General features: G+C 45.1%; 1 protein-coding gene across 1 annotated transcript; it reads left to right on the top strand.

Moving 5' to 3' along the window:
- Positions 1-986: 986 nt before the first annotated feature.
- Positions 987-19,104, top strand: chp1 (calcineurin-like EF-hand protein 1). The gene is made up of 7 exons (XM_043698304.2): positions 987-1,136; positions 2,804-2,876; positions 12,742-12,822; positions 14,170-14,297; positions 15,249-15,310; positions 16,442-16,564; positions 16,934-19,104. Exons 1-7 carry the CDS (start codon positions 1,070-1,072, stop codon positions 16,985-16,987), a joined length of 588 nt encoding a protein of 195 aa, XP_043554239.1. The 5' UTR covers positions 987-1,069; the 3' UTR covers positions 16,988-19,104.
- Positions 19,105-20,625: the final 1,521 nt, after the last annotated feature.

The raw sequence follows: 20,625 nt of genomic DNA, 5'->3' as shown, positions 1-20,625 counted from the left end.
ATTTTGAATATCTCCACGAAGCCTTCTCTCAGCTTTCTCCACTTAAGGGAGAGCAACCCCAGCTTCTCACGTCTATCTGTGGAACCAAAGCCCTTGAACACGATAATCATTTTTCTGAATCTTTACTGCACCCCCAATTCCCACTGCCTCCTTCCTGAAGTGTGGTGCCAGAACTAGACATGACATGTTAACTGAAGCCTAAAAGGGGTGTTTTATAATCACCGACATGATCCTTGCTCTCTGAATCTATGTTAAAAATTACATAACATCAGGTTTTGGTCCAACAGATTTATTTGGAAGTACGAGCTTTCAGAGTACTTCTCCTTCATCTGGTAACTTAATGGGGCAGAATCTTAAGACACAGAATTAATGTCTTATGATCCTACTCCACTAGGGTGTGCTCTAAAAGCTAGCACTTCCAAATAAACCTGTTGGACTATAACCTGGTGTTGTGTGATTTTGTCCACCCCAGTCCAACACATCACTCCTAATCCATAACACGCTTGACAACGCCCAGGACTGTGCAAGTCTGAACCTGCCCTGCCACCTGCAGCTCTCTGTGGTGGGGAGGCCACTTGAGAATTACACCCTTTCTTTCATGTTGCCTCATTCACTTTCCTCTTCCGAAAATTTAGAGAGACAGGTTTCTAAAGATCAATGTTGTCAAGGGATATGGGGCCAGCAATTAAAAAAAGGCACTGAAGTGGATGGTGAACTGTGACCTTACTGAATGGCAGAACAATCTCGACGTGGGAATAGCTTATTCTTGCTTCTATATAATAAATGAATTATCTACATGAACGGTATATTTTCTTAAATAGACGTTACATTTTCTCTTGCACTTGTCTGCTCTTGAAGCCCTGACGATTGGCGAACGCCAGTCTCGCGAAGGAGGGTGACGTCATCACCCATTACGACACGGGCGGACGTCACGGAGAGGCGTGGTGCGGCGCGCGGCCGGAAGCCCTCCTCCCCCCCCCCCCCCACCACACCGAGGGCCAACCCCCGCCACGAGAACGCGCGCGGCGCAATCCCGGGGCCGGGGTTCGGAGTGAGCAGGCGACAGACAATGGGATCCAGGGCATCGAGCCTGCTCCGGGAGGAGGAGATCGAGGAAATCAAGAAGGAGACCGGCTGTGAGTGAGGAGGAGGAGGAGGAAGGGGAGGAAGGGGAAGGGGAATTCGAGGGAGGAGGAGAGGGAGTCAAAAGGAGGCCTGGAGTCTCAGAGGGAGCTGGCGGGAGGGAGCAGTGGGGCGATGGGGGGATGGCAGAACCTGGAGGAGGGAGGACAAGGAGGGAGGGGTGTGGATGGGGGAAAGAGGGGAGGGTGGCGGACATGGGGGGTGGGGAGGGACAGGTAAGAGGGGTGGGCGGCAGGCAGCCGGACGGGATAAGGGGAGGGCAGTGTGCAGGTAAGTGGGACGGGTGGTCGGGAGGAAGAGGGGAGGGCGGTGGATGGTGGGGTGGGGTGGGGTGGGGAAGAGGGGAGGGTGGGTGAGTAAGGGAGGGCGGCGGAGGGGATAAGGGGGGAGGTAGGGGGAGGGTGGGGGGGTAAGAGTGGAGGGGGGTGGGGGGGTTGGGGGGTGGGGTAAGGGGTTGGGGGGTGGGGGGGTAAGGGGATGGGGGTGGGGTTGGGGGGTGGGGGGGTAAGGGGGTGGGGGTGGGGTAAGGGGTTGGGGGGGTAAGGGGTTGGGGGGTGGGGGGGTAAGGGGGTGGGGGTGGGGTAAGGGGTTGGGGGGTGGGGGTGGGGTAAGAGGGGAGGGCGGGAAAGGGGGTAAGAGGGGAGGGGGCTAAGAGGGGAGGGGGAGGTAAGAGGGGAAGGCAGCAGGGGGGATAAGAGAGGAGGGCAGTGGGTGGGTAAGAGGGGAGGGTGGCAGACAGTCGGGTGGAAGTGTGGAGGGTAGAGGACGGTGGGGGGGAGAGAGGAGGGTGGGGTATGAACGAGGGGAGGGGGAAAGGATGGGATCTAAAGTGAGGGCGCTGTGGGGGATGAGGGGAGGGCAGTGTATGGTGGGGGGTGGAAGAGAGGAGGGTGGGGTGTGAATGAGGGGAGGGGGATAGGAGGGGATCTAAAGTGAGGGCGCCAGAGGTGAGGGATTGGAGTGACAGTGCTGTAGGCGAGGTTTAGTGAAGGAAGGACAGAATTAGGGGAGGAGAGAATGGCCTGAAGAGGAATTGAGGCTGGTGTGAGGATTGAGAGTATGGAGACAGGAAGGAATGAGTTGAGTGAGAATGTCGGGCAGATGAGATGAGATGATTGAGGAATGGAATGGAGTGAGGGTGAAGAATGGGCAAGAGGGATTGGAGGTGTGGAATGAGCAGGAAGGAAAGGAATCATGATTCTGGGGAGAGGTGACGGGGAGGACAAGGGACAATGAGAAAAGAAGAGGTGGGTTGGAAATGCGGTGTAAGGGGGATAGTAGGATGAATGGAGTAGAGAGACCAAGTGGGAAGGGGAGTGAAGTGAAGTGAATGTGGGATCTGTGAAAAGAGTAGAGACTCAGGAAGAAATGGGTTTGAGTGTGAATGGTGTGGTGGGAGGAGAGAAGAGTGAGGGTGGAGAGGGAACTAGGTAGACAGTAGCATGGAGATCAGGGAGACAAGGTAGGAGAGAAGCAGGTGGGAAGAGGAAAGAGAGAATAAGATAAATAACATTGTACTAATGGAGCAGTGATTGATTGCCACTGCTGACAGAAGCTGTGTTTTGGGACTTCATTGAGGTTATTTTCATATGGGCAGTTAACGCACATTCTAACCCACTTACTCCTAACTCTATCTGATTTTGTTTTTGTTTATATACAGTTTCTCACAGCCAGATTACACGCCTTTATAGCAGATTCACCAGTCTGGATAAGGGGGAGAATGGCACACTTTGGTAAGGAAATATCAACCCTTGGGATCAGCTAATTCATACAATAGGTTTCCTGTCACCAGTAGTTTCTAGGTAGTATCTGGCTCACTGAACAGCAAGCAGGATTCTAGTACATAAAGCCTGTACAGTATTGTTGGTCAGAATTTATAATTCACTTCCTGGAAGGAGTGAAACCAGTTGTGATGCCAGGTGATGTGATATAAGGCTGACCAAAATTGCCAAAGTTTAAGAGTAGAATTGTTTAGTTTGTATAAGAACTTCTCACCTGTAATAGGAAATTTTGTGGGTCAAATGAGACACTGGTGAATTTGACGTGCAAACAAATCAGTTTTTATTCAACAGAAAGATGTAGATTTTAAGCATTTTTCCCATTGGGTATAAGACTGAAGGCTGGCTTAAAAAAGCTGTCTTGTAAGATGAATTATCTTCCTCTCCTTTGGTCCGATGTCATATGTCATTCTCTTGAAACCCTTTACTGTGGACTGTTTAATTAATTGCCTTTCAAAATGTCATTGAACTTCTTGCCATATTCAAGTTGTTTTTGATTGTAATGTTAGAGATTTTCTCAGCCTGACAATTTAGCACGGTCAATCTTGCTGACTCATCTTACATTCTGACTCAGCAAACTGCAGTCCTGCGAGGATGTGTAAAGAAAATACTATGATCCAGTTCGGATGTAACGAGGAGTTTATTTCCCAACATCTATGTTTCACGTAATTAAGGAGAATTAGGGCCAATTTGTTTTGTCACCTTCGAGTTAGAATGATATTGAAATTCAGGAGGCAGAAGTACTAAAAAAGATGATATGGTAGGGGCGAATTGGGTGGGGTTGCAGGTGGTCACAGTAATAGAGGTAGATGTGGCAATGGCTGCAAAGAAAGAGTTGGATCATTGCCGATGGCTGTCTCGAGTGCTGTTGAACTCCATTCACAATGAAGGAAACAGAGTAGCCAGTTTCTGCGCAGCGAGCTACTGATAATTGCATAATGATCAGATCATCTGTTTCTTTCTTACTGTGACGTTGATTGAGAAATAAATAACCTAGGATTCAAGGGTGATCTAACTTGCTCATCATTGAAATAGTGATGTGGATTTTTGTATCTGTCTGATAGGCCAAAAGGGATTTTTTAACCGCTGAGCTGATGAACCACACCTCTGTCAAGGTAGCACTTAATATGATTTTGGAGAGTCTGGAAGCATGGAGGTTTGAACTATTGGTGCCTGGAACAAGTCATGTCCATGTCCCATCATGATGAAAGTTCCTTCCTACAAAGGGAAGTCTATGGAGAGCTGGCAGACGTGGAACAGGGAATTGTTATTTTTGTAACTTAACCATGTGCTGTGACACAATCCTGTGTTGTGAAAGCAAGAATGAGAAGGAAGGTCATCACTCATCCACTTTTTTTTAGCTGAGTCATTATATTTACATCTGAGAGCATGTTGATTAATGGTTTATCTCTGGCACTGTCAGAACACAGTTTTTCAAAGTTGCATTACTTCCTGCAAGATAGTAGCTCTGTTCGCAAGTTAAAAACAGCTTTTCAAATTTCAGGTTCCACCCAGCTTAAACTAGTTCCAGCAAAGTCACCTTCACAGTGAGGGTAATGTCAAACAATTTACTTTTTAAAATGAAGAGAAGGAATCTGCTCATCTTACAACAGGACGTTTAACAATTGATCTCCATGTCGGGATATTTGGGTGTGAACCTTTATCGGCCTCATTAATTTGCTTTGTACAGTCACTTTGCTCAATCCTCCATTGGTAGCTGTCCTTCTAACTCTCTAAGGACCAAACCTGGCCCTCCTGGCCCAGAGATAGGGGAACACTTTCAATGTTCCACAAGTACCCAGAAGGTATTTGGAATAGGTAGCCCCGGGTTGAGTTCAGTACAGTCTGCTTGAAGGATTGTAATGCTGAACATTTTCTTTATTTTTCTCATTTTTTTCATAAGATTTTTTACGTGGGTATCTTCGTACCTAAGATGGCATCTTAAGTGGTGATTTAACTCTTCGTTGCACTAATATGAATACATGTGACAATAAAGCTAATTCTAAAAGTGCCTCGCAATCACAACAGCAAAATTCCACAAACAATCACCTTCATTCTGATTAGATCGCTTTTATTTGTTCACATGGCCTGATTGTGCCATGGCATTTGATCCCATATTACTTTTTAGAAGGTGTGGTGAATCACAGCTTTGAGCCACAAGTTGTCCTTGTGTTGTTGGTACGCCTATAATATTGTTAGGGAGGGTGATGCAAGATTTTGACCCAATATGAAGGAATGATTTTTTCGCACCAAACCCGGCTGATGTGAGAATATTGTATTTTGAAAGATACAGAGTTAAACTTAGAAAATTACTAGAGAAATTACTTCAGCCAATCAATATTCAAGTGCAACCAATATGGTGAGATGTTGATAAAAACAAATTACTGCGGATGCTGGAATCTGAAACCAAAAGAGAAAATGCTGGAAAATCTCAGCACGTCTGGCAGCATCTGTAAGGAGAGAAAAGAGCTGACGTTTCGAGTCTAACTGACCCTTTGTCAAAGCTTTGACAAAGGGTCAGTTAGACTCGAAACATCAGCTCTTTTCTCTCCTTACAGATGCTGCCAGACCTGCTGAGATTTTCTAGCATTTTCTCTTTTGGTGAGATGTTGAGTTTAATAAAAGTTCAAAAATAGGATGTAATAGAACATAGAACATAGAACATAGAACAATACAGCACAGAACAGGCCCTTCGGCCCACGATGTTGTGTCGAACGTCTAACCTAGATTAAGTACCCATCCATGTACCTATCCAAATGCCGCTTAAAGGTCGCCAATGATTCCGACTCCACCACTCCCACGGGCAGCGCATTCCATGCCCCCACCACTCTCTGGGTAAAGAACCCACCCCTGACATCTCCCCTATACCTTCCACCCTTCACCTTAAATTTATGTCCCCTTGTAACACTCTGTTGTACCCGGGGAAAAAGTTTCTGACTGTCTACTCTATCTATTCCTCTGATCATCTTATAAACCTCTATCAAGTCACCCCTCATCCTTCGCCGTTCCAACGAGAAAAGGCCGAGAACTCTCAACCTATCCTCGTACGACTTCCTCTCCATTCCAGGCAACATCCTGGTAAATCTTCTCTGCACCCTCTCCAAAGCTTCCACATCTTTCCTATAGTGAGGCGACCAGAACTGCACACAGTACTCCAACTGTGGCCTAACCAAAGTCCTGTACAGCTGCAACATCACTTCACGACTCTTGAATTCAATCCCTCTGCTAATGAACGATAATACTCCATAGGCCTTCTTACAAACTCTATCCACCTGAGTGGCAACCTTCAAAGATCTATGTACATAGACCCCAAGATCCCTCTGTTCCTCCACCTGACTAAGAACCCTACCATTAACCCTGTATTCCGCATTCTTATTTGTTCTTCCAAAATGGACAACCTCACACTTGGCAGGGTTGAACTCCATCTGCCACTCCTCAGCCCAGCTCTGCATCATATCTAAGTCCCTCTGCAGCCGACAACAGCCCTCCTCACTGTCCACAACTCCACCTATCTTCGTATCATCTGCAAATTTACTGACCCACCCTTCGACTCCCTCATCTAAGTCATTAATAAAAATTACAAACAGCAGAGGACCCAGAACTGATCCCTGCGGAACTCCACTTGTAACTGGGCTCCAGGCTGAATATTTACCATCTACCACCACTCTCTGCCTTCGACCGGTTAGCCAGTTTTCTATCCAATTGGCCAAATTTCCCTCTATCCCATGCCTCCTGACTTTCCGCATAAGCCTACCATGGGGAACCTTATCAAATGCCTTACTAAAATCCATGTACACTACATCCACTGCTCTTCCCTCATCCACATGCTTGGTCACCTCCTCGAAGAATTCAATAAGACTTGTAAGGCAAGACCTACCCTTCACAAATCCGTGCTGGCTGTCCCTAATCAAGCAGTGTCTTTCCAGATACTCATAAATCCTATCCCTCAGTACCCTTTCCATTACTTTGCCTACCACAGAAGTAAGACTAACAGGCCTGTAATTCCCGGGGTTATCCCTATTCCCTTTTTTGAACAGGGGCACAACATTCGCTACTCTCCAGTCCCCTGGTACCACCCCCGTTGCCAGTGAAGACGAGAAGATCATTGCCAACGGTACTGCAATTTCCTCTCTTGCTTCCCACATAATCCTAGGATATATCCCGTCAGGCCCGGGGGACTTGTCTATCCTCAAGTTGTTCAAAATGTCCAACACATCTTCCTTTCTAACAGGTATCTCTTCTAGCTTACCAGTCCATTTCACACTCTCCTCTTCTACAATACGGTCCCTCTCGTTCGTAAATACTGAAGAGAAGTACTTGTTCAAGACCTCTCCTATCTCTTCCGACTCAATACACAGTCTCCCACTACTGTCCTTGATCGGACCTACCCTCGTTCTCGTCATTCTCAGGTTTCTCACATACGCATAAAATGCCTTGGGGTTATCCTTGATCCTATCCGCCAACGATTTTTCATGCCCTCTCTTAGCTCTCCTAATCCCTTTCTTCAGGTCCCTTCTGGCTATCCTGTATCCCTCCACTGCTCTGTCTGAATCCTGTTTCCTCAACCTTATGTAAGCCTCCTTCTTCCTCTTTACCAGACATTCAACCTCTCTCGTCAACCAAGGCTCCCTCACACGACCATTTCTTTCCTGCCTGATAGGTACATACATATCATGGACACGTCGTATCTGCTCTTTGAAAAAGTTCCACATTTCCACCACATCCTTCCCTGACAGCCTATGCTCCCAACGTATGCTCCTCAAATCCTGCCTTACAGCATCGTAATTTCCCTTCCCCCAATTATAAAATCTACCTTGTTGTGCGCACCTATCTCTCTCCATAACCAAGGTGAAAGTCACAGAATTGTGGTCACCATCACCAAAATGTTCACCCACTAACAAGCCCACCACTTGTCCCGGTTCATTACCGAGTACCAAATCCAATATGGCCTCCCCTCTGGTTGGACAATCTACATACTGCGTTAGAAAAGCTTCCTGGACACACTGCACAAACACCGCCCCATCCAATCTACTTGATCTAAAGAGCTTCCAATCAATATTTGGGAAGTTGAAGTCGCCCATGACTACGACCCTGTGGCTTCTGCACCTTTCCAAAATCTGTTTCCCAATCTGTTTCTCCACATCTCTGCTGCTATTGGGGGGCCTATAGTAAACACCCAACAAGGTGACTGCACCTTTCCTATTTCTGACTTCAGCCCATACTACCTCCAGAGGCAGATCCCCCTCAAACTTCCTTTCTGCAGCCGTTATACCATTTCTAATTAGCAATGCCACCCCCCCTCCTTTTTTCCCACCCTCCCTAATCTTACTGAAACACCTGTAACCAGGAACCTCCAACAGCCATTCCTGTCCCACATCTATCCACGTTTCCGTGATGGCCACAACATCGTAGTCCCAGGTACGATCCACGCCTTAAGTTCACCCACCTTATTTCTGATACTCCTTGCGTTGATGTATACGCACTTGAGCCCATCTCTGTGTCCGCTAGTAGTCCCTGTCAGTGCTACCTTCTCCACAGCCCCCCTACAGTCTTGGGCATCCTGACAAACAGCTAACCTACTTGCTGGACTACAAGTCCGGATCCCATCCCCCTGCCAAATTAGTTTAAACCCCCCCGAAGAGTGCTAGCAAACCTACCCCCCAGGATATTGGTGCCCTTCTGGTTCAGGTGCAACCCGTCCTGTTTGTACAGGTCCCACCTTCCCCAGAATGCAGTCCAATTGTCCAAATATTTGAAGCCCTCCCTCCTACACCAGCCTTGCAGCCACGTGTTCAACTGCACTCTCTCCCTATTCTTTGCCTCACTGTCACGTGGCACCGGCAACAACCCAGAGATGACGACTCTGTCTGTCCTAGCTTTTAGCTTCCAGCCTAACTCCTTGAGCTCTTGAATGACCTCCCCACCCCTCTTCCTACCTATGTCGTTGGTGCCAATGTGCACCACGACTTCTGGCTGCACACCCTCCCCCTTAAGGATTCTGAAGACACGGTCTGAGACGTCTCGGACCCTAGCACCCGGGAGGCAACAAACCATCCGTGAGTCTCGCCCATGTCCACAGAACCGCCTGTCCGTCCCTCTAACTAGAGAGTCCCCCATAACTAGCGCTCTCCTCCTCTCCCCCTTTCCCTTCTGAGTCTCAGAGCCACAGACCCCTTCACTGCAGCTTACACCTGCAACGCTGTCCCCCCCAACAGTTTCCAAAGCTGTATATTTATTTTTTAGGGGAACGACCACAGGGGAACCCTGCACTGCCTGCTTCTTCCCCTTCCCACCTCTAACTGTTACCCAGCTACCTCTGTTCTCCGGCGTAACTATGTCCCTGTAGCTTCTATCAATCACCCTCTCAGCCTCTCGAATAATCCTCAGTTCATCCAACTCCAGTTCCAGTTCCCTAACTCGTTCGGTGAGGATCAGGATCTGACTGCATTTCCTGCAGACGAAGTCGGCAGGAGTATCGGTGGTCACCCCTACCTCAAACATCCTGCAGGAGGAACATTTCACCGCCTGCGCTGCCATGACTGTACACTTTCTCCAAAAACAAGAACACTGAGTCAATAACACTGAGTCACTTACCTGGGGTCTAGAACACACCCACTCAAATACTAATCACTTACCTTCCCGCCCAGCTATGCGCTCCAACCTCACTTCCGCTGCTCCCACTCAAATGACCGTTGGTGATTAAAGGGTGAGTATTTATACTCACAGTTCTCCTTCCCGGCTGCCCCTCTGCTTGCCGTCACTTCCTCTGCTGCTCCCGCTCTTTTTGTGAAGAGAGAATAAAAAACACCGCTGCCCGCTACAGGTAAGTAATTTTGAAACAAACTGTTTTACCTTACCTGTAGTCTCCCGGGTTCGCCTTTACTCGGCCGCTGCTCCCACTCAAAATGTCACTAGTTACACAGCAAAAGCCTATGCAATTAGCAAGTGCCAGCTTGGATTGGGCCAGAGGGCTGGCATGTACAAATAGCTGTTCTACCACTTCACTTCTTAGTGGTCAGGTCTTCTCAACTTCTGGAATCCCTCAAAAAATCTTAACTGGAGGCTTCCTTCACAGTTCTCTTCTGCTGCCCTCTGCAGTAAATTCTCCCAAAGTCATCTCCTTTCTCCCCTTTTCAGGGATGGATGTCAGTTTCCATGACGGTACAATATTAAACAATATCTACAAATCATGTTGATAATTACTAAACAGTGACTTGAAGGGGAACTTGTAGAGAACTTGTCCTTCTAGAGAAATTGAAGGTTTGGAAGGTGAGTTGCTGTTCTGCATCTTGTGGATGGTACAGACTACTGCCACAGTGTACCAGTGCTGAAAGGTGCCATTATTTAAAGTGAAGGTTGGGGGTGCTGATGAAGCGGGTTGCTTTGTTTTGGATGGTTGCAAGCGTCTTGAGTATTGTTGGGTCTGCACTTATCCAAGCAAGTGGGGAATATCCCATCACACTCCTGACTTGTGGATAGTGGACAGGCTTTGGGAAGTCAGGAAGTGAATCATTTATCTCACCTGCTTGACACTGATCTTCTCCTTGCAGAATTCAGCGATATGATTCCTTTGAGTATCAGGGGAGCTGCTTACCATTTCTCTTGTTGAGATGGTCATTGTCTGGATCTTGCATGGCGTGAATGTACTATATTTTAGTGATCTGAAATGAGTATTAAATATTGGACAGGGTGAAATCTTCTGTTCTTCCAGTCATGCTGAGAGATCTTGTTGAGGTAGCTAAGAGCTCAGAGACTTCAGTTTAATATCTGGTTTAAAAGCACTGAAGGTATGGCATTTGGAATGCCAGTCTGGATTATGTTTTCAAGTTTCGAAGAGGAGTTGAAACCATAAAGCCTTGACTCAGAGGCATGAGTGCTACCAGATTAACCACTGCTGACGTGTCTGGTATTCCTTCTGCCTCCTAAGTGAAAACAAGATAAACACATGTTGGAGAAAGGAACAGGAGATTTGTGGGCGGCACAGTGGTTAGCACTGCTGCCTCACAGCGCCAGAGACCCGGGTTCAATTCCCGCCTCAGGCAACTGACTGTGTGGAGTTTGCACATTCTCCCCGTGTCTGCGTGGGTTTCCTCCGGGTGCTCCGGTTTCCTCCCACAGTCCAAAAATGTGCAGGTTAGGTGAATTGGCCGTGCTAAATTGCCTGTAGTGTTAGGCGAAGGGGTAAATGTAGGGGAATGGGTATGGGTGGGTTGCGCTTCGGCGGGTCGGTGTGGACTTGTTGGGCCAAAGGGCCTGTTTCCACACTAAGTAATCTAATCTAATCATATATCAGTGGGGTGGCAGAGGATCAGCTCATATTGATACAGCAGACATGCTATATATATAACTGTGTTCTTTCATTAAGTACTTTCCTAAACACAACTTTGATCAAGCTCCTCTGATTGGTGAATTTTCTGATTACACTTCCAAGGAGTGCTTTCGGACATTTCTGTACACTAAAAATGCTGAAAAATTGTATGGTCTTAAAGCAGGCTTCTTGGTTAGTATCGGTGGCCTGTAGTGATACTGTCTACATTTCAGTGAGCAACTTCCCTGTACAGTTTGCTTTGTCGATGCTCAATTAATACATTTCCTTCAGTCACCAGGAGAAATTAATCACAATTATTCCGCACAGAGGGAGTCTATGCGTGGTCTTCCACACACAACAGAGTATGATCTGTCACTTAAAGGTCTATGGGAACCTGGTTAGCACATTGTGTTGATTCCTTTTTAAAGTTTTAAAAAAAACATAATGAGAATAGCTCTCTTGTGAATTTGCAGTAAATGCTTTTGCATCTGGGTACTCACATTAACTGGAAGCCCTTATTAAGCTACCATCTTACACATGACCTTCCCCCTCTCATGTGCGCCAACCCACCCCTCCTGTTTCCTGCATGCATCACCACCACCTCCTCCCACCCATTTGAAGATGTTAACCCTGTGTAGAACTTTTTACAAAGCAAGTATCATTTCCTTACTCTCTGCCCTAACCCATAGACTTGGGCTGCTGATGTACAATGTTGGACTCAAACTTGGCTTTGCTTCAGCTTTGTCCTGTGAATTGTCTGCTGCCAGTATTTCTGTTAAGTTGATGTAAACAAACTTTACAGAGACAAGGCTTGGAATTGAGGACGTAGCTGAGAAAATGAGTATACCCACTTCAGGTGTAACAGCATGGGGCCTAGTATAAGACATAGCTCACTACAGGAGACAATCAATGATAATTTGAACAGAGTGATGGTCATTCTTTAATAAACAAAATAGCCAAAGAACTGTGGCTGCTGAAAATTACAAACAAAAGCAGAAAATGCTTGAAAAGCACAGCGGGTCTGGCAGCATCTTTGGAGAGAAAACAGTTAACATTTCCGGTCAGTCTTTGACAGATTAGGGTTGCAGGTATGGGAAGAAGTAGAATTTTATGTTTGTAACCTCTGGAACTAATACAAAGGATAGAATAATCTCTAACGCAACCTCGAGGTAATGGGATAGTTAGGCATGCATTGACGGGAGCCATTCTCTCTGGAAGCCTTGTGACTGTCTTGCAGAATTATGTAAGAATTTTCCAGTTTTCTATGATGTTGGCCTCTGCTCAGTCTTCCTATCTTCTCCTTGTAGGAGTTGCATTGTTATTGGTTTGGTCATTGAGTGAATGAGCTTGCACTGTGGCATAGATAGAGTGAGCATCGAGGGGCTGAAGGCTTCTTTGAGCCTTTTTGTATGTTCCTGCCTTTAAAGCTGAATGAGCCATTTGACCATCATTTGAGGGGTGCTTTTCCAGATCATCGCTATCATAGTTAAATGTCTGTTTCTGTCCTTGTAGCCGTGAAGATTTTCAACGGATCCCAGAGCTGGCTATTAACCCACTTGGAGACAGGATAATCAATGCTTTCTTCCCTGAAAGGTGAGCAGTGAATCAGTATGTGTTTCCATGATTAATTGTTGAGCACCTTTCAGATAGCTAGACGGAGTTGGCAGAGACAGAAAACTGAAGTGTGTTGTGGCCTGTAAAGAAGTTAGAGCAAAGCACAGAGAAAGGGCATCAGTTGCATCACTTGATTGATTCCTGAGGGCTTGTCTTAATTGGAAAGACAGGCTTGTATCTCTTAGAGTTTAGAAGAATAAGGCACAATCTTATTGATCAATATGATACTGAGGGAAATTAACAGAATGGACACTGAAAGTATGTGGAAGAGACTGGGATGACACAACAAAATATGTTGTCTCCTCTTTAAGACAGATGAGAACTTTTTTATAAAGATCGCGAGCCTGGAGTTCTCTTCCCCAGAGAGAATTTCCCGGGTACAGGGTAACTGAATATTTTTAAGACAGCAGTAAATAGATTCTCTGTAACCAGGGAGCCCATGGTTATTAAGGGCTAGCTGGCAAAATATTTATAAGGTCACAATGAAATTTACTATGATTTTATTGAATGCTTATTTCCATCTCTGTAACATCATCCAACTTTGACTAAGTTCACTTTTAGGTTACTAATTTGTACTTTCTGGCGTATAATTTTAATCTTTGCAATGACAAGGACTTTTTCCACTCAGATTGACACAGTAGAAAGGGTCAATCTTTCTCATCACCGTCTTAGAGGGAGCAGGTAGCCCTTTGTTTAAAGCTTTGTGATCCAATAAGTTTCAGACAAGGAGAGGTTATGGCAGGGTAGAATATAGGAAAAGTATTTTCACTTGTGGGAGATAGGGTAGTTATAGTCATAAATGTTAAATGAAATTTCAGAGGTGCTGGTTACCATGAGGAATCAGTGTTATGATTAGTATAGCTGTATTTGAAGCTAGCTAAATATGTGACAGGGAAAGTAGCAGAACAATCTGCTGAATGAATAATGTGAAGCTGTGATCAGCACTTAGCAGTAGTTCATCTTTGTCTTCACCTTTTCTTCCCACCAGTTCCCACATTCATGAGGTCATCTGCCATTTCCACCACCCATTTGGTCCCAACATCAAACACCAAGCCCGATCTCTGCTTTCCAGAGAGACTTTGAGCATCTACTCCCATTTGTCCAGCATCTTAATGTGCAGGCATGGACAATCTGATACTTACCCTGGCCCCACAAACACTCTAAAGAATAGCATCTAGAGTCGTAGAGATGTATAGCACAGAAACGTTTGGATGATGTTGAGTAGCGCTGGCCCTGCACTGTACTCTGATCATTATGACCAGTTACTGCAGCAATTCTAGGCCACTTTCTGCTCAACCTTGGGTTTTTCTTTCCATTTGTGCTCAGTGAAGACCAGGTGAATTTCCGGGGCTTTATGCGGACTCTTGCTCATTTCCGACCCATCGAGGAGAGTGACAAAAACAAAGATCCTCGTGTTCCTGAACCACTCAATAGCAGGAACAACAAGCTGCTTTGTAAGTACCTGATTCTTTTGGTTAATCGCGGTTACTGTACCTTAGCTTAGACAAGTGACACTGAGTTACTGTTCAGTGTGTAAATGAATTGCCCACTGTGACTCTTGTTTGTATGTAGCAAGGGCTCGCCTTACTGTGAACCTGCCAGAGCAGTGGTTCAGGAAGTCGGGAGGGGCACCAGGTGCTTTATTTTAGACTCTCCATATGAAGATTGAGACAGAGTATCTGTTATGATGGTGTGGGACCTGTGTAGCAGGAAGCAAGTACCAACCTGGCATGGGTTTGGATAGCCTCCCGATTCAGACTGATGTACTCGGCTGAGGTTAACACAGTACCAACAGCAAAATGACACAGCCTCCTCTGTGTGGCACAGAGCAAAATATTTCCCAAGGCAGCAAATCATCCAATAACCAGTTACCATCTCATTCAACATCAAAATGTAGAACTTTGAAAAAGTCTAACAGTGGTGGCCCCCCGCCCTGGTCCTTTGCTGACAGATTATACTCTCACCCTTGCTGCCCCCTATTGACAGGACCATGTTTCCACCCACGACAGAATCACCCCAGTGAATGTGTTCCTCGTATTATCCCTATCCCTACAGGATGCTTCAGGTTGCCTCTGATCGGCTGATGTACAAGTGAGAAGGAACAGAGTCTACCAATGTATCAGAGGATCTGCTTCTGTCTCTTCAGACAATGAGTTACAGTTTATATGTTATGAAGGTAGAGAAGAGGGGAAAGAGAAATGGGTGATTGAATGGACAGAGGAAGTTAGCAAGTGGTTTTGAGAGCAAAGGAGATTGAATAAATCAAAGGGGAGGAGAAAAGAGACTTTCAGAAAGAGGAGCGAACACGAGATGAGATCAGTGACACTTGCTGTGCTTCACTCTCTGCTGCCTGCGGTCCTTCAAAAATACAGTATTGCACAATGATTCTTTCTTTACTGTTTCAGTTGCTTTCAGACTTTATGATCTTGACAAGGATGACAAGATTTCACGTGAAGAGCTCCTGCAGGTACTGAGTGTTTCTTTCTATGGTGCTGTGTTAAACTGACATAACTCAGAGGGGACAGCAAGGAAGTGGTAGATTTTCCTACCAGTTAATATTGTAGCGTTTTCTGATGGGACTTTCTTTTCATAGATTCACAGAGACTTGCAGTTCATAATGCTTCAAGGACAGTGGTTCAAATCCCACCATTGCAGCTGGTGGAATTTAAATTTAATTAATAAAATGGACAATGAATTCGTGGACCTGGACTTGAAAGGTAGCCCATGGTCACAAATACTGATGAATGTCATCAAGCCTATCTGATTCACTAATGTCCTTTCGGAAGTAAATCTTCTGCCCGAAACTGGTCTAGTCTACATGTGGTCACAAGCATATAATCTGTTTTAGTGATGTTGAATCAGGGATTAATATTGGCCAAGAAACTCTGTCTTGCTCTTTGGGAATAGTGTTGTAGGATCTTCTCTGTCATCTTGAGGATGAGGCACACAGGGACTTCAGTTTCAAACTTTAGTTGAAAGAAGACATCTCTGACAGTGCAGCACTTGTCATTCCTCCTCCCCAATATAATTTGCGTGATGAACTCAACCCCATTGATATTTACTTTTGGAAAGATTTTTTTTTTTAAAAACTAAATACACTATTGAAAGGATGCACTTCACTACCTTACTACCTTTCTTTATTTTGGGGAAATAGATGCAGAGCTGAAAAATGTGTTGCTGGAAAAGCGCAGTAGGTCAGGCAGCATCCAAGAAGCAGGAGAATCGACATTTCAGCAACCCTGTTAGTGTGGTGGTTGTTCCCACGCTGACTTGGAACAATGTTGTTGTTCCTTCACTGTTGCAGGATCAAAACGACTGCAATGGGAGCGTTCTTACATACCAGCAGATGTTCAAGAATATGGTTCACCACATCCTGCAGGGCACATTCAGTGGAAGCTGTCCAAAACATGCAATGCCCATATTGAATGGACCAGTGAAGAAAATCACTGTACAGAGTGAGAGAGGGATATGAGAAGACTGGGGATATTGGCACTGATGTGTGACGTTTCTAGCATTTTTAGTGAGGCTCTGATCAGTGCAGGCTGTTGTGTCCAACATGTTCACTGTCAATGGTTTACTTCCTTTTATCACAACGTAGGTCCTTCGCATGATGGTGGGAGTCAACATTTCTGACGAGCAATTGGGCAGCATCGCAGACAGAACTATTCAAGAGGCAGACCAGGATGGTGACCTTTCTATCTCTTTCAATGAATTTCAGAAGGTATGAGGGCAGCAATATACTCTCACTTTAGACTTTGCTATCTGCTTATGTTTCGGGCATTGAATAGATACAGACCCACATGTACTGTATCCCAGTGTTATACAGTGACAGACCTGTGCACCAGTACCATACAATTTCAGTAACTAAGCTGTATCCAATGAACTTTCGGAGTTGCTCTGTTTCCTGCATTACTCTCAATAATTGCATTAATCTTTGCACCGTACCTGTCCAGTTTTTGTCTCTGCTCACTATTTGTTGAGAACTCCCCCCTCCCCTCTCCCCTCCTCTCCCCCTCCCCCCCCCCTCCCTCCCTCTCTCTCTCTTTTCTATCTATCTGACCAGCTTACTTTATTCACTCTTCACCATCAGGTGTTGGAGAAGGTTGACGTTGAGCAGAAGATGAGCATCCGATTCCTTCACTGAAATGCACACTTTGAGCGGGCGAGATCTCCACACTCTGTCTGCCTCTGACTACATCAACATATTAGCTGACTATGTAGAGAAGTTTATCAATTGCACAGGAGCATGCCAGTCATTCCATAGGTTCCCCATTGCTCAGCAGCCGTGGAAGTCGTTATTCCTTGCGATTAGTTTTGAGTCCTACCAGAGAGCTGTGCTCTACATTTCACCTGATGATCCCAGGTACCACTGAACAGCCACCCATTGGACTGAGCAGACTAATCGGCCTTGCTGGTGGGGCAGTGCTGCACATTCAGGTGATGGTACATAGAGAAAACCAGTCTTGCCTGAGGGGCTCCATAGTTGTCACGGACTGTATTGTTCTGGTGCTCCTTGAAATGGACTGCTCCCCAATCAAACTGCAATATTATGGGGATGTTGAATCAAGTTATTTTAATTGAATTTGTAGGTTTTTCTGATTGGGGGTTGTTGATTATAGGGTATTTATTAATTCAGTGTTGTATGAATTGTGGCTTTCATGATATTTACTATTACAAGTTCTTCAGTGCCAGTTGCAATTTATCTGTTCTACGTGTTATGTTTTAGGCCCCATTTCTCCAAACCTCTTCAAGGAGAAGAGTGATTGTCTTTGATTTTGATGATAAGACACTATTTTCCCCATGGTTTTTCTGTGGGACCAGGCTTTCTTGTGCACTCCTTGTGACACAAGGTTGCAATTGATTTTTACTTGGCAGTGCTAAATTGCCTGAAACTTGCAGACCCATTGGTGGTGATGGTGTGGAGGGGTTAGGATTGCAATATGTGCCTACAGGCATCTGCTCATGTTCAGGTTGGGAGACTGTGATGTTAATGTCACTGTTTACTAGTGAATTTCCCTGCCTTTGCTTCCTGGCTATCAATCCTGATGGGAAACTTGTAAATCAATGTTTTTATTATTGCTGTCAATACAGAAAGGTTTCTCTATTACCATCTCTTTGTTAGTTATCTGATTTATCAGTTAAAGATGTTGGTTTGCTTCTAATATCAGTTCCTTTATATGACTAGAGATTTCAAATGATGCTGTGATGCCGTTGGGAATTTCACTGAGAGCCCTTTAACAGACAACATGGGAGTTTAAGACTTTTTTTCTAAACTTCAGTCTCGTTCCAGGTGATGTGACTGGAAAGTGTCCTTGGTGCCTTTTCTATATGGACAGGCTCTATAGCTGGTTTATTGTATTTGTAACCGCTCATTCCTGCAGTATTTAAAACTAGCTTTTGCTGTCATTTCTACCGAGTTGTGGTAATCCTAATTGGTGAAGCTGTGCTCAGTGTTTATTCAACAGTGTTTATTCTTGTGATTCACATTCTAGCATATTGGAAGGAAGGGCCTAAACAATTCCAGGATTCTAGAGATTAAATCAGTCACTATAAGTTTCAAAGAGAGAGAAGAACAGGACATTGCTTCAGGATAAGTGCTAAGCTAATTCTCAAGCCCACCTGTGCCAGGAAGCACAGTGTATGTATGAGCCTGGGTTTTGATGCAAAATTGCAGGGTTCTGTCCATATTAAGTACATCTTCATGCCTAAGGGGGCTGAAGTGAGCTTGAAGGCTCTTTGGCGCTGTTAAAAGGCGCTGTTTCTGCGTGCCATTTGATTTTTTAAAAATGCTACATGTTTCCTTCATGGAATATCACAACAGTTGCTATCAGCTGAGATCCTGTTAAAAAGTCCAAGGTTTTGGCTTGTGTGTCTTTAATTGGGTATCTTAGGGTGTCCATTCTTTTCAAGACCACCAACGTGGCATGGGAGAGCAAAGCATACTTCAGCAAAGGCCTGAAGATGGAGAGACTGTCCGAGTTGCCTCACTTGCATCATGTCTTCACCCTCCACCCCCTTTCCCCTCAGTAAATGGGATAACGCTGAGAATTACCAAAGTTTTCCCACACAAAGACAGAACAGCCTTCAGTGCTGCTCTGATTGAACTGAGCTGAATGCAACACAAACTGTTGAATGCCTGTAGCTGGCTCACTGATACTGTATTGAGTTTTATTGTCCTTCCCTGAATTGAGTTTTCACCTTCCCTATGAGAAGAGTATCTGTATGTTTCATAAATAAAACATGTAATCATCTTTGATCCTTCATTTTGGTGTGTCTCATTTTGTGACCAATTAAAACTAAGTTTGAATTACAGCTACATTTTTTATATAAATAGAAACAAAGTGCTAGAGAAACTCAGCAGGTCTGCAGCATTTTTGGAGAGAGAAACAGAGTTGACATTTCATAGAACATTACAGTGCAGTACAGGCTCTTCGGCCCTGTGAAACCAATCTCAAGCCTACACTATTCCATTTTCATCCATATCCAATGACCATTTAAATGCCCTTGAAATTGGCAAGTCTACTAATGTTGAAGGCAGGGTGCCCTTACTACTGAGTAAAGAAACTACCTCTGACATCTGTCCTATATCTATCACCCCTCAATTTAAAGCTATGTTCCCTCATTCTAGCTATCACCACCTGAGGAAAAAGGCTCTCACTGTCTACCCTATCTAACCCTCTGATTATCTTATGTCTCAATTAAGTCACCTCTCAACCTCCTTCTCTCTAATGAACACAATCTCTCAAGTCCCTCAGCCTTTCCTCATAAGAGCTTCCTTCCATAGGCAACATCCTATTAAATCTCTGCTCCCTTTCCAAAGCTTTCACATCCTTCCCATTATGCAGTGACCAGAACTGCACATAATATTCCAATTGCAACCAGATCAGTTTTATACAGCTACAACATGACCTCAGGCTCTGAAACTCAATCCCTCTACCAGTAAAAGCTCACACACTGTATGCCGCCTTAACAACCCTATCAACCTGGGTGGCAACTTTCAGTTATCTATGCACATGGACACAGAAATCTCTCTGCTCATCCACACTATCAAGAATCTTAGCATTAGCCCAATACTCTATTCCTGTTACTCTTTCCAAAGTGAATCACCTCACACTTTTCTGCATTAAACACTATTTGCCACATCTCAGCCCAACTCTGCAGCTTATCTATGTCCCTCCGTAACCTGCAACATCCTTCAGCACTATCCACAACTCTACTGAACTTAGGGTCATTTGCAAATTTACTAACCTATCCTACGTCCTTATCCAGGTCATTTATAAAAATGACAAACAGCCGTGGCCCCAAAACAGATCCTCGCAGTACACCACTATTAACTGGACTCCAAGATGAACATTTCCCATCAACCACCACCTCTGTCGTCTTCCAGCTAGCCAATTTCTGATCTAAATCACCCTCAATCCCCTGCCTCTGTATTTTCTGCAAAAGCCTACCGTGGGAAATCTTATCAACCACCTTACTGAAATTCATATACACCACATCAACTGCTTTACCCTCATCCACCTGTTTGGTCACTTTTTCAAAGAACTCAAAGTTTGTGTGGCAAGACCTAACCTTCTCAAAACCATGTTGACTATCCCTAATCAAATTATTCCTTTCTAGATGATTAAAAATCCTATCTCTTCTCATCCTTTCCGACACTTTACCTACCACCGAAGTATGGCTCACTGGCCTATAATTACCAGGGTTGTTTCTACTCCTCTATTGGAACAAGGGGACATTTGCTACCCTTCAGTATGACCGTTTCAGAAACAAAGTTAGTGC

This window comes from Chiloscyllium plagiosum, unplaced genomic scaffold (genome assembly GCF_037043375.1).
Source record: "Chiloscyllium plagiosum isolate Xiang-an unplaced genomic scaffold, Cpla_swu_hap1 HiC_scaffold_8, whole genome shotgun sequence".
NCBI classification, from domain to species: Eukaryota; Metazoa; Chordata; class Chondrichthyes; order Orectolobiformes; family Hemiscylliidae; genus Chiloscyllium; species Chiloscyllium plagiosum.
The sequence above is the reverse complement of the archived record's forward strand: the minus strand, read 5'-3'. Positions and strand labels throughout refer to the sequence as shown.

Coding starts and splice junctions, on each gene's coding strand:
- chp1 (XM_043698304.2), top strand. CDS start 1,070: ATGGGATCCAGGGCATCGAGCCTGCTCCGGGAGGAGGAGATCGAGGAA. Junction 12,823..14,169: donor AATGCTTTCTTCCCTGAAAG/GTGAGCAGTGAA, acceptor ATTTGTGCTCAG/TGAAGACCAGGTGAATTTCC. Junction 16,565..16,933: donor CTTTCAATGAATTTCAGAAG/GTATGAGGGCAG, acceptor CTTCACCATCAG/GTGTTGGAGAAGGTTGACGT.